The following is a 14,451-nucleotide window of genomic DNA, read 5'->3' on the forward strand; positions in this document are numbered from 1 at the left end:
ATTATAAGTTTTTACCTAAATTTAACTTAGTTTCTATTTTTAAACGCTTTTTAGGCGTGTAAAAATAAAATTAGAAAATAGCACAACCCGGCCAAAGCCTAAAACTGTATATGTACATAAATTTAAATCTAAATGCTGCCCTAAAATAAGCTATTTTAAAACCCAACTAATATTCTTTACTTTTAACTTTTGTACAGATTTAAAGAGATAAGTCTTTTAACTATTTTTTGGCTCATACTATTCTCATGATTAACCTTATCTAGTTATAAATACTGAAAAAAATCCCGTTTAATTTGAATTTTGTATAAAAGCTGCATTCTCAAATAAAAATACCTTAAAATTAACTTTCATAAAAAAACGTATTCAGATAACTTTTAGTATTGACCGACTATCCTAATTAAATTTGGCCTTTATTAGGAAAATAACCGAAATAACGCTATCGATCAGGTAGACTGCACCGTTCAAAACACAAAGGGACCCCAATGCCAATCCGACCTAAAAAATTAAAAATCCATTAAAAACTTCACTTCACCCTAAGATAATTCTAGCGTTACCTGTCTTTCTGAATTCACATACGTGTACTTATGTTCGCTGAGGTATCCGTGCCAATAGTGAAGAGCAGTGGCTCCTACAGCAATCCAGAGGAAGATTCCAAAAACATTCATAAGAATATCGGTGAAGGTGCTAAAAAAAAATTGTATTAAATAAACATTCTTAAAAAAAAAAGGTTTTATATGTGACGATGATGATTTTTCTAGATTCTCATTGTAATTGTAATAGGGGAAAGGCGGGCAAGATGGGGTAGGCGGAAAACGGGGTGCCGTGATTATTTTTAGTACAGTCAACTCCATGTATCCGAAAGTTTGTACAGCTTAGTTCAAGAACATGCCCGATCGATGGCAAAAAGCGATGCCATTGTCTGCTCAGAAGCTGCGTGAATATCGGTCAGTCCAGCGGTGTTTGTTTTAGAGGTGTAGGTATATTTTCGTCAATAATTTAATAAAAGGTAAGTGAACCATAATTGTAATTTATATTTAATTGTCATTCTTTATGGAAAAGTATACATATTTAGGCATATTTCTGTGTAAAAATCTTTAGTAATTTTTAATCGAACAGGGAAAAAATATACCTAACCTCAAAATGTGCACTTGGGCATTTTACCCGCCCAATATAAAACAATAATAATAATTATTATTTTCAGATGGTGTTTAAGTACAACCGCCATTCTGACCGACACGAATGGTCCACGGACAGTATGCAGAATGCTGTAATAGCAGTATTAAATGGAAAAATGGGGTACTACAAAGCATCTACCAGTTTTAATGTGTCTCAATCTAAATTAGAGCGCCACGTTAAAAAAGCTAGGGAAAATCCCGGGTATGTTGTTACTAAATCTTATTAAGGCAAATTCACTCCTGAATAGGAACAAGACCTTGCAAATTATTTAATGCACATGGAAAAAAGATTGTTTGGATTAACGATGACTGAATGAAGGCGTTTAGCATTTCAATTAGCTCAGCTCAATGAACTTGATCATTCGTTTAATAAAGAACTTGCGATGGCTGTGAAGGATTGGATACTTTTGCGTCGACATCCAGATCAGAACATCAGAAGCAACATCTGGAGCTCGAGCAATGGGGTTTAATAAAGTGGCTGTAGGTACTTTTTTTTAACTTACTTATCGAAACTGTAGATAAATATCAACTGACAGCTGATAAAATCTATAATGTGGACAAATAATGGAAACCGGAGTGTAAGTTAATCCAAAGAGAATGTCTAAAATTATTGCCACTAAAGGGAAAAGATAAGTCGGAGCCTTTACGTCAGGGGAGAGGGGTGAGACCGTTACTGTTGAAATATGCTTTTTGGCTTCAGGAGCATACATGCCTTTCATGTTTATATTTGGTAGAAAAAAATGCAACAAGCTTTCATGGATGGAATTGTTCCTGGCGGTTGAGTAGAGCTAAATGATAGTGAGCGGATGGATAAAAATTTATTCTTTATTTGGTTCAAAAAATTTGTTGAATTTGCCAAGCCCTCAAAAGTCCGACCAATTCTGCTTCTTTTGGATGGACATTCATCCCACACAAAAAACCTGGAAGTTATTAATTACGCCAGGGAACATGGAGTTATTTTGATCTGCTACCCTCCGCATTGCACCCATCGGCTACAAGCCCTAGATGTAGCTTTAATGAAAGCAATAAGTACCTATTACGCTGAAGAACTACGCAAATGGCTTAGAGCTAATCCTGATTGTGTAGTTACCTTACAACAAATAACTAAATTATTTTGTGTAGCTTACCTCAGAGCAGCTACACCGCTTACTGCCATGAATGGATTTTTAAAAACTGGAGTTTGGCCAGTTGCAGACTTTTTGCCTTCCGAAACAACAAATATTGAACAAAATGAAAACTTACCACCTAAAAACAATAATAGTAAAACTATGAATGAAACACAACTATCGGAAATTAATTTAGTTAAAGAAAAAACTCCAGAACCAATGATATTTCCAAACCAGGTACATCAAAAGATTCAGAGGTAAGCTTTAAGATTGTTAGTCCTGATCCAATCCCTAAAATAAAACAAACTGAGAAAAGTGTTTCTCGTAAAAGAGGAAAGACTGCTATTTTATCGTCTTTGCCTTACAAAAACGAGCTAGAGAAAGCTGAGCAAAAACAAAGAATAAAAATTCTAAAGGGAAAACTCTTGTGAAGCAAAACCTTGCACCATCAACAAAAAAGAAAAAAATTACTAAAGCCTCCACTATTCTGAAAAATAATGACTCAAGTGACAGTGAAGTTAGTGATGCGGAGTGCCTCTACTGTGGAAATTTTTACTCTTCGTCAACGGAAGGATGGATAGCATGCTCAATGTGTCACCACTGGGCCCATAATTCATGCGCAGGATTTGAAGACGAAGATGACGTTTTAGTTTGTGAGTTATGCAAGTAAGGTCCAATCCCATTTTGCCCGACCATGCGGGCAAAACAGGGCAATTAGCATTTTTTTGCTAAAATTACTGTAACAAAAAACTTGTATATTTTTTATTTTATTTTAAGCTCTTATAACTTAGGCATGATATGTAGAAATTATTTTTTCGTTAATTATAGTTTCTGTGTCAATTAATACTAAAGTTATCTTTATTTGGAGACAAACTACGCCATTTTGCCCGCCTTTCCCCTACAGCATCTTCTCTAAAATAAATATAATCTTTAAAGCAAGGTTAACCTATTTATATAGAGCATATATTTAACAACATTTTTTTTAAAGCTTCTAATATGGAAAAGTCTTAATGATGTTGTAAAGGATTAAAAAGTAATGAATGAACATCAACAAGTTATGGCCCCCAGATACTAGGACATAAAAGAAGAAGAAAGAACAAGAGCTATCTAGTTCTTCAACTCGCCTTTTATCTTGTGGTGTGTATTGTAAGATGAACCTTATACAAAGAAATACCAGAAACACCAGTTCTCTTTGGCCATTGTCAGACCTGATGGATTTTTGACCATATCTAAAAGACACAAGAAGATATCTTAGCAGCACAGGAGTCTGAAATGGACTAGTTAATAAAATTATGAGTGGCTGAGTCGGTGCATGTGAAGCACTTATAATAAATTCTACATAGCGAATAATAAGGACCTTTTTTAGATGACCAGCATACTACTTTTAAATTAGACAATATAAAATTGGTCGCTGAATTTAAGAAAATCTCTGGACACTGGAACCTTTAAAGCAAAAATTTGAAATAGAAGACAAAACTGCTTGGGAATCAGACACAAAGTAACGTAGTTGGAAGAAGTGACAGTAGCATCGTTTAAGGGAAAACCTTCTCGTCGTAGGGTTAAAGTTATGTGTTTCAGATGTTCTGAAAAACAATGGTGGTCTAGTTCTTCAGGTCGTCATTTGAAACAGATCAACCCTGTAAACGGAATTATTAATCATGGATAAACTAATCCCTTTATAAGAAATATAGCTAAAGTTATGCTAATAAAATGACGTAAAATCTATTTTGCTAATAAAAAAAAGAGTATAGGATCAATAACAGTTTTCTTAATTACATAATTAAAAATAAGTATCAACGTACTTTCTGCAATAAATTATAAGAAGGAACATTCGAAATTTCATAGGTGAATAAAAAATTAAATATGATGGGAGATGTAGAAAGGCTTATAAACTAGATAAGAAATATTCAATAATAATTAAAAAAATACAGAAGGTAAAGAAAAACTCAAACGTATTAACAAAGAAAGAGACGAATTTATATGATTAACATGTTCTACACACCTTGTTATAAATAATTAGTCTGACTAATGAAATCAACAAATTTATCATTCAATTATGAGTAAAGCATCAAATTTTATGAAATACAAATACTATGTAAATATTTTGTTGCTACAATAATAGCTATAATTTTATTGTTAATTATTTAGCTTTTTTACAATTTGATTAACCTCAATGTTTATAGTAAGAATGAAAAGTGATTAAAGCAACTTATATCTCACGAATACCACCAACTTTTAGTCAAAATTTTAGAACTAGTTTTTTGATGCTAAAATATTTCCACTTATATTAATATTATCAGGCTTAAAAATTATAACAAAGTTTCTAGTACATATTCGGAAATCATCGATAATTACTTTAGGCTTAATTAACGTCTGCAATAAAAACGACGAGAAGAGTATATGACGGGAATGCACTAGTGCCAATATTAAGAAAATGGTTCTTTGTTCACCAGTTTGCATGTTTCATATAATATTTTAATTTTCTAAAAACAGTAATGAAGTTTTACCATAACTGTATAGAAAATGCTCTATATATAGTAGTCATTTCGATCAATTACATCATTATTAGTTATAGTTTTACCCGCAGAATACTTTAGCCAAAAGCATGTGACTTTAATAACTAAAATTTCACATTTTGCAAAGCCCAATATAAAAAAATCATACTTTTAGATAACGAAAACATATTTAAATATCGCTTTTTTATTGATTATGTTGTAAAAATCTACCAATAATACCCTACTTTTTATGATCACCAGCAGCAAAACACAACGACACCAACGAAGCACAAGTATAAATCAAATAACCGATAAAAATTCCGGACGCGAAAATTTCTGCGTCCGCATTTTTATTCTCGGCCATATTCCAGGTACCACCGACTCCAAGGAAGGTACCATCTGTGCCGGTTCTGTAGAGGTAGATGCATATGATGTTTATGGCCTGGAAAATATAAAGAGTTAAGGGTGATCTTTTATTACGTTGTTGAGTTTCTTGGATTCTTGGGCATGTTCGTTTGCTAGTGCTGATCTCAACAGTCATTAGGCAACAAAAACAGAATTTAAGTTATCGTAAGATCAGTGAAAACACTATGGACGATATTAATTTCTATGAAAGTTTTTATATTCAAAAAATATCAACATCGTATTTATAAGGGCAACATGCGATTTTGTTGCATTGTATAAATAGCTCTGGAATCTTTAATTTAAAGTGAAATATCAGAGTTTTCTTACGACTTATATAAATATCCCATTAACCGTGTACTAAAAACTTAAAGTTCCTAATAGTTTTTTTAACTGAAAGAGAGTTAACTCAGAATATAGGCATTTAAATTCTTTATACATAAGTAAATAAAAATATCAGAAGTAAGTAAACATATCATAGATAAATATTCTACATACGTGTAACTAAATTAAAAGTTACAAATAATATTTATGTAAATATAACCTACTTTAAAGACTACGACCTTAAATTCCCCAAACTTCAAATATTAACCTGCTTATCAGAGTGAAAAAAAAAACTAAAAGTATACGCCCAGCACTGCACGCCACATACCACCAAATCCGGTCAATAATCTGGCCGAAAACTTACGAGTTTTAGAAACTTTAACACCACAGTTCCCACTGTTTCTATACTGGTCATTTTCGAGTTTTATTTTTGGCACCACTAAGCAAAACGAACTCCGATAAGGGTTGAAAACTATACGAAAACCTAGAGATACAAGTGAATAAGCACCTGCTGTAAACGAAATGGTGTGAAGTGAGATAAGGAAAAAATAATTAGGATAAGACAGATAAGATAAGGGGGCAGCTTTGTTTAGTATAGTCGTTCTTGCTTATGCCTGTTTATTAGGATTACAAAAATATGATATCTACAGGTTGGAATTTGTCATCATTTTTCATGGAGTAAAGTGAATCATGGCAGGATAGATATATATATGGTAGCTTAAGTAAAAAAGTATATTTTAAAATTGAAAATGTATAGACAAATACTATCTTATCAAGGTTCCAGAAGTAGGTCGTGTAAAAATGCTTTTTCAGCTCCTGAACTTATTTATTACACCCTCTTTTTTTATTCGGATACTCTCAGTAGTTTTCAATACTCTATTTCATATAAATCATACATTGATTCAATATCTCTTACTTTGGTTGTTTTTATAAATAATAAATTACATTCGAAACTAAAAAAAAATTAATGAAAACACATCGTGTTGTAAATATCAAATGTATTAGATTTCAACAGAATCAAGTGGTGATTAATAATAAGGTAAATAAGGCGGACATTTTTTTCGTAACTTTCAGTTAAGTACAATTTTATTGCCTAGTATATATTTTTCACGAAATGGTGTAATTAATGATAGATAAAGAAGATAAGACAGAAATGGGTGGCTAAATAGCGATTATGGTGACGCAAAAAAGTGTGTAAGTATATGATCGCAAATGAGTCACTTATTGGGAATTCATTTAACGAAATAGCAACCAAAACGGCTTAATTACCACCGTCTATAGATTACAACTTGTTGTATCTATTTGACGCGTGTTTTCATAAATATGTTAGCATCTTCAGGAGCAGATTAAAACTGAATTTTGTCGTAGCTGATATTCTGCTGAAGATTCTAATACTATTAATTAAATAGGTGTAAAATGGTGAAGATAGAGAGATGTGTGAGAAAAAAGTGTTGTTCATATGAACTATGCAACTAACAGCAGCATATTTGGGGAATATTACAAAAGTGTTAGATCTGGCAATTTATATAGCGTACGAAAGCTCTGAAGAGCATAGAGAATGCTGTGAAGAAAATGTAATAGTACAGGGCCATAACTCTTTTAAATATTTAAAATTATAATGTAATATTTGAGTTGAGGCCGTAATGATATAAGAAAATAGGAAATTTGTACTAAATAATTGTTTAATTTTCACAAATTGAATTATAAGTTACCCTTTACAAATGTAAATATCTAAAAGTAGATACTTTTTCTATCATTGAAAGCATTGCGCTTTCAATTACGTTACCATTCAGCACATTAATCCAAATCCATTAGCCCTATTTTGATAGCAAATACACCTACACAAAAAACTACAAATTAAAGGAGTATTGAAGTATAACTATTACTTGTGAAAGTGATGTTCAAGAATAAAGTTGAACTTGAATTAAAAAATTATCACTGATTAGGCCTAGTTTAATATACTTTATACATTGAAGAAGACTTATCATGATCAGAATGATATTCAAAATTGATTCGTCAATGTTTTCTAAAAATGCCTTATTAAGTAGTCTAATACCCTAATGACATTAAGTGAATCATGTATTAAAATGACGTTAAATGACTAATTCTACAATGTTTTCCTTTGAAATCTGGAGAGAACCAATAATTCAATTCAAACATATCAGAATATTGAAGGTATTTCAAATTTTCCTTATCTCTTAGAGACTTTACCACGGCAAGTGCTCAAAAATGTAATATAAAACTTCATATTATCCCGAAAAATAAATAGTTATATTCAATTTACTGTTTAAATAATTTTTTAGTATTATGTTCAAAATATTCTTGGTTTTGTAATTAAATAGACCTATTTTCAATGTCGGTATAGTTTGTCATAAAATATTCCTAGATCTTATACCTACTAAACTATGTCTAATTTAAATCAATCTAGTATTCTAGATAATCTTATTTCATACAGATCGGTTTCTATTATATATTCTTATAGTAAATATTATATTAATTATTATATTTATTTATGATATATTTATTTTATAGTCGTAAGCATATTCAGTACTCATATATACTTTGTAGAAGAGCTTGATAATCACAATAATACGGCTTATATAATTTTTTTCCACATTTTTGGAAAATCTATATCATATGCTAAGGGTGGACATCTATACAGAAATAAAGGCAAAAGAAATGTCCCTAGAACATTATAAAAAATGATTTATGCTATATAACGACTTTTTCAAAAGTCTTATGGTGTGAAGTGTAATGATTACCATAATATGACATTCATTAATATAGAAATATCTGAAGTATCTTAATTTCAATTCCATAAAAGGAAATATGAAACTCTTCATGATTGCTACACCAATTCCTAGTGTTATTAAAATAATTAAAAGGATCTTTAAGCCATTATTAAAATTATTATTTAAAAAATTTTAAAATTTAAAATTATAATTTTATTATGGTTTAAATGCTTATGTGGAATTTCTCAGCATTTTTCAACCTAAACTAACCTTTTATTTTCGCTGCTAGCAAAGCACAAACTAATCAGAGAAACCGCTGTGTAAATAAAGTATCCAACGAATATTCCAGAGGCGATGATCTCCACGTCCGAGCTTTTCTCTTCAAACAGATTCCAAGTTCCACCTACACCCAAAAATCCACCTTGAAATCCAACTCGATAAAGAATAATTATAATGAAGTTTAAAATCTAAAAAAAAGGTTATACATTTATAAACTCCTTGTGCATGATCATAGTAAATAATAAATGTTTCCAAAATACTGTAATATTAGTCATGACAATAATGACAACTATACATACATATGTATATCATATTAGAAATGCTTTCCCCACCCATAAGACATAAATTAAACTTAGAAATTCTTTTAGAGCACCTACCAACTTCACTATTTTCACTATGATCGAAGCCACTGTATCCAGAACCATTTTGGCACTATATTTTCACGTTATATATATCTAGGTTAACAAAAAAATTAAAATTTGTTCAGATGGAAGCACCTGCAGCCAAACTAGAATGAGGTGAAACAAAGATAAGAGTAATGATCGGTAAATATCTCCAGATAAGATTATGTGTTTGTATGTATTAAATTTAGTATATAGTGACTCAATAAAATTATAGTACCTATTTTTATTTGACATTTATAATTTTATATAAAGGCTAGATGTTGGTATTTATTAGCTAGGAAATAAAGTAAAAAATACTAAATATTATTTCGTAATCATTCATCAATTCAATAAATAGTACTTTTTAAACATACAGTATATATTTAAACAAGAACAGCTCTTCTAAAAATAAGATTGTTGCGAAAAGTAAAACAAAATATTATCAGCTTTGTTGGGGGCCAAAAAAATAGAAATCTATCTGTAATATTATCGTAATTTTTGAAAAATTTGGTTAATAGGTTATCAATGAAGCGTATATAACATTGACCATAAGAAGTGAAATTACGGAACAGGGGTGTAAGAATGGAAATTTGTATACCATATCGCTTCAAAAATAAAATTAAATAAAGCATATATAACATGAAAAGTTGAAATAGAGTAGAAAATGTATATAGATCAGTAGAGGAGATTTGTTTTTACTTCGAGTTAACCGGATTATCTGTCGTGCAACCGGCAAGGTAAGTTGCAAGGTTTTCAGCATTAACTATTTTTATTTAAAACTTGTCTTATTAAGTTATAGGTTCCTAGACCGCTTTCTGCAGTTCAAAGAAGAGAGTTTTTGGAAGTCTGAGACCACTCTCATCCAATGTAGAAATGCATCCATTAGGAGCGTGAATGACGTGGTTTATAGATAAAAAACTAACTATCTTAATCGTAGCAAGACCTAAAACAGAGTGTTTTCACTTAGATCTTATGACGTGGAGGAAGTCGATAGAGGCGTAAAGTTTTTGGTTATCACTTGCGATTGCAATCAATGCGAAAAATAAGATTTTGAAAGGCTGCCATTTTGCTATGGGTAGAAGTAATGACTTAATATTTTAGGACCATCAAGCATTTAGTGGGAGCTTTCAGACACCATGACTGCTCTTTCTATTTAATTTTATTTTTGAATGAGTTTTGCAAAATGAGCTAGGAACCAAAAAGTAGTATTTAGGTTGATAATGATATGTGCCAAATTTCAAATTTTTATATAAACGCTTTCAAAAAATAAGATAGCAATTAAGAGCCACACTGTATAATAATTCCGTTGAGTATAGTTTGTTCTTTTCATAAATTGACATTTTCTTATAACATTGACCAAAGATTATAAATAAGTAGACTTTATTTATTACATAATTTCTCTCGAACCACATAGAATTTATAAGTCAAACTATGAATTTTATCGCAAAGGTAATTTATTTATTTATTTATTTATTTTACAATACAAGCCTTACAGGTAAATAAATACCCATCTACAAGGCAGGAAAGACCTTCAAATACATAAATATAACTTATGCTAACTAAGAAAAATGTATATATAACTTGTTACAAAAATCTTCTAAGCTAACTAAAACTAACTAAAAAATTACATAAAAAGTAATAAGAGGCATAGAAAATAAGTAACAAAAACGATCAAAACCTAATGTGCTGACTATAAACCTCAATTTTTATTAACGGAAATGGCTATATTATTTACAAAAAATAGCTTAATACAAACTCAGGTTACTTGTGGCTTAGTGTTCAAGTGAGCGACATAAGGCTTCCTTTGTAATATTGAAAATGTCAAAATGAGCATCATTATTGTAAATACTACACATGGTATAAATTGGTGAAAATTTAAGTAGATTTGTTCTAGGAGTAGTGAGATGAAACGTGGTATGATGTCTGTTATTGAGACGAGGCACAAAAAAATATAATTTTGACACTAATGGCGGACTATCGATTAGATAATTAAGTAATTTATGCAATGTCATAAGAGCAGAAAAGGTTCGTCGAGTTTCTAGGGAGCAAATATTAAAACGTTGGAGCAGATCATCATGTGGAAAACCGTGAGGTGGGTATACATTATCACACTTAAAACATAAGTGTGATAATGTAGTAGAAGTAATCAACATGATCACTCCATTTTAAGTTTTGATTAATTATGATATTAAGTTACTAAATTTTATTGATTACAGAAATTTCTTTTTAGTTAAATGGTTTAAATGTATTTTATTAATGAGTGGTCAATTTATGTTGATTGGTGAAAAAGCTAACCTTATTAATTGTAAGTGTGTAGGAGCATAACCAATTCTTCACTTGTCCAAGTCCTTTACACAACAAACTTTTCACTTCTTCCCATGCATTTCGTCTGAATAATAGTCATATCATCTGCTTCTTACAGTACATAAATTTTTATGAAATCTGGGTCGCTGAGTATATCATTTATTTTTTGGCACTGTTCTTTATCTTTGAAGTAACTCTTAAATAGCTAATACCATACACCTCTAATACCATAGTGTTCCAGGGTATCCAAAAGGAAGTCATGAGGCACAATATCCCAGGCCTTCGCTAAGTCAATAAAAACAAGCCCTTCAAGTTCTTGGTGATTTCAGATTTTAGTTTGTATACTGCGTTTGTTGTGCTAAGACCCTCTGAAAAACCAAATTGATAATTGATACTGTGATAATACCCCAAGAGATTCTAAAAAGGTTTACTACATGAAAAATCTTTGATACATGTTTCTAATACTTTTGCAAGATTATTTAATAGACTGATTGGCCGATAGTTTTCAATATTTGCCCTAAGTCGTTTTTTATATATTGGTGTGACAATTGATTATTCAAAGTATTTTGGAATTGTGCCTTGTTAAATGGAATAATTTTAACATTAGTCATAAGTCAAGATTAGGAAAATAAGAAAAGAAGAATTGATCGTTGTAGATAAATTTCACTTTATATATAATTTCTTATAATGATATTAGGATTCATATTTTTCATTTTAATACATATTTATCTACAAAGGGAGATCTAACTTCTTTACAGATAAATAATAATGTTTCCTTAGTACAAGCAAGTGGCATTATATACAGCCTCATATCCCTCCAGTAGAGTGTCGTGTTATTTTTTTCGTGTTTTAACTATATATTTTTGTATACGCCATTATAAATGTAAAAATAATATTTAAATTATATTAACAGATAATATAGATACTTTCATAATATAACTTTTTGCCATTCTCCATCTCTATAATTTGCGATAATTATATTGAATATACTTGAAAAATTGTATTACATAAAATAAAAATCATATAAATTACATGAAAATATGTTTTTTTTTCGTTCTTTCATTTTGAAATTTATAACAAGGATTAGGCTTGAAATTTTCTATAATCCAAGGATGTAAAGTAGAAAGAGAGAGGGCTATTTTAAGAGGTGAGTTTATTGAAACGAAGTCAGTTTTGGTTTAAAAAACTTTTGGAGTAAGTAATTTTTTTTAATTATTTATTTAATAAATTTGGGATTCTTACGACGCAAATGAAAAATCAATAATTTAATTTCACTGAATTTATTAGGTGCTTCTGGGCGTGGCTAAAAAGTCTATTTAGTATTTTAATTTATAAAATTTAAAAAAAATAAGTATTACCAAATATTTTAATTCAATATTTCATGTAATATAGAAATCTACATATTGTTTACTAAATTATAATTTTTTACTATATAAATAGTTGCTCCTTAATCCTGCCCTGACTAGCAACTACGCAACCAACACAGATATCACAGAGGGTCACTATTGCCATCTCTCTTACATCACACACAACCTCATGATCCATCTCACTTTCTCTCACTCATGATACTCAGCTGTTTTTATGTTGTAGGTTATGTCGGTAATCGACAATCGTGGAGCCGAAAAATAATCTCTTATTTTGCAGTTCTGCCTTACTGTTATCCTTGTTCGGTGTCGTTTATTAATAATTTAACGTGAAATATGTCGACCGAGGGTGAAATTATCGATTTTAACAGTCCTTTCGCCAACTACAGGTCACCATTAAGCACCCGATATGCCAGCAAAGAAATGCAATACAATTTTAGCGATCAAAAGAAGTTTTCTACATGGAGGAAGTTGTGGATTAACCTTGCGAAGGCTGAACAGGTTTGTAATTATTTTTTATATATATATTATGAAGAATATTCATGATAATAATATAATAGAGAATGTTTACATTGACTTATGTACATGAGATTGTGTGTTGTAGGTTTTTGAGAGCCGTATACAGTGCCGGACTCATTTCTAATATAAAATGTTGATCTGATATAATCAGTCTGATCCAACTAGTTCCGTTTTAATTGTGTTTCCGGCTATACGTCATAAATCTTCATATATTACATATATATTGAAAAGAGATAAGACGTAAGGTTAAAAAGGGCAAGAGAAATTTTTCCATGTAATTTATTGCATAATTATACACCATGATGTAATTTATTTTTCATCTCTCTTCTTTTGGTTGATTTGAAACCCACTAAGCCATACAGGGTGCCAATTTAAAAACTTAAAATGGCCATATATTAGAAATGAAAAACTGAAATTTATCTTTAGAAGAAAGCTTCCTACAATTCCAACAGAATGGAGCACTTATTATGCCTCATTATGTATACTTCCCATTAGGTCATCATTATCTTAACCAGGGGATTGGAAGAAAAGTTCCTTTTAAATGGCCACCTAGATCCCCAGACCTAACAACTCTTGATTTCTTTTAGAACAAGGAAGGTCACCTAAAATCTGTGGTTTTTAAAATACAACCAGGGTCACTAGAACAAATCCACCATAGAATAATTCAGGAATGCAGTGCTATATCCAGAGAAACATTTGTTTATCAAGAATATGAAGGTAGGCTTTATTATTGTTTTCAAAGTAATGGAAATTATCATAAAATATCAAAAATGCATTTTTATTTTTTGTTTTTCTTGATAAACACAAGAATTTTCTGAAATATGGCTTTCTATGTTTTTATTGGAAAGCATTTTTCAAAAGATTTAGGATAATGTATCACTCAACCTCCCTTTTCTATTTAAGATTTTAGTATCTCACCCTGTTCAAGGGATTGCAGATAAGTGTGAGAATATATGCTTGTTTTTGTTCTCTTCGGTTTATAGTGTTTTTTTTAATTTAGTTTGCGTTCCTAGTATATTGCCATTTTAAGTTTTTAAATTGTTATCCTGCATCTGACTTTGTTTTGGCCTTTTGTCTTGCAACTACTGCTAGACTTTGTCTAGCTAAGGAAAGGTATAGCACGTGTTGTTCGGCTCGGTTGCGCAGTAAATTTGTTTACGCCGCTGCCAAAGCAAGGGTATCAATCGCCCCGATTTGCATATAAACAGTGCCGTTGCGTTAATTCTTATATTTGTGTTCTGTGCCTTTAAATTAAATTAAATTAAATTAAAAAAAGGCGCGCTACTGTCGCTAATCGCGCGTTATTAGGGGACAAAACTTGGCGCAGCTTTGAAACAGATGGTGTACCTTTCCTTAGCTAGACAAACT

General features: G+C 30.7%; 2 protein-coding genes across 3 annotated transcripts in view; one reads left to right on the plus strand and one right to left on the minus strand.

The window, feature by feature from the left end:
- Window positions 1–140: 140 nt before the first annotated feature.
- Window positions 141–9,052, minus strand: LOC126737090 (protein snakeskin). 2 transcript variants are annotated; one of them, XM_050441795.1, is made up of 4 exons: window positions 8,891–9,052; window positions 8,505–8,701; window positions 555–684; window positions 141–495 (listed from the first exon to the last, which is right to left on the minus strand). In XM_050441795.1, exons 1-4 carry the CDS (start codon window positions 8,936–8,938, stop codon window positions 394–396), a joined length of 477 nt encoding a protein of 158 aa, XP_050297752.1. In that variant the 5' UTR covers window positions 8,939–9,052; the 3' UTR covers window positions 141–393. The 2 variants fall into 2 exon arrangements, with proteins under 2 accessions (XP_050297752.1, XP_050297751.1); XM_050441794.1 differs by lacking the exons at window positions 8,505–8,701; window positions 8,891–9,052 and adding exons at window positions 5,022–5,218; window positions 5,867–6,035.
- A 3,725-nt stretch (window positions 9,053–12,777) lies between these two features.
- LOC126737126 (adenylosuccinate lyase) overlaps window positions 12,778–14,451 on the plus strand; it is a 28,619-nt gene continuing 26,945 nt past the window's right edge. Inside the window, exon 1 of the mRNA XM_050441874.1 lies at window positions 12,778–13,065. Within this exon, the coding sequence (XP_050297831.1) occupies window positions 12,901–13,065 (165 nt within the window). The 5' untranslated portion in view covers window positions 12,778–12,900. The remainder of the gene's footprint in view (window positions 13,066–14,451) is intronic.

The sequence above is a fragment of the Anthonomus grandis genome, chromosome 6 (genome assembly GCF_022605725.1).
Source record: "Anthonomus grandis grandis chromosome 6, icAntGran1.3, whole genome shotgun sequence".
Classification (NCBI taxonomy): Eukaryota; Metazoa; Arthropoda; class Insecta; order Coleoptera; family Curculionidae; genus Anthonomus; species Anthonomus grandis.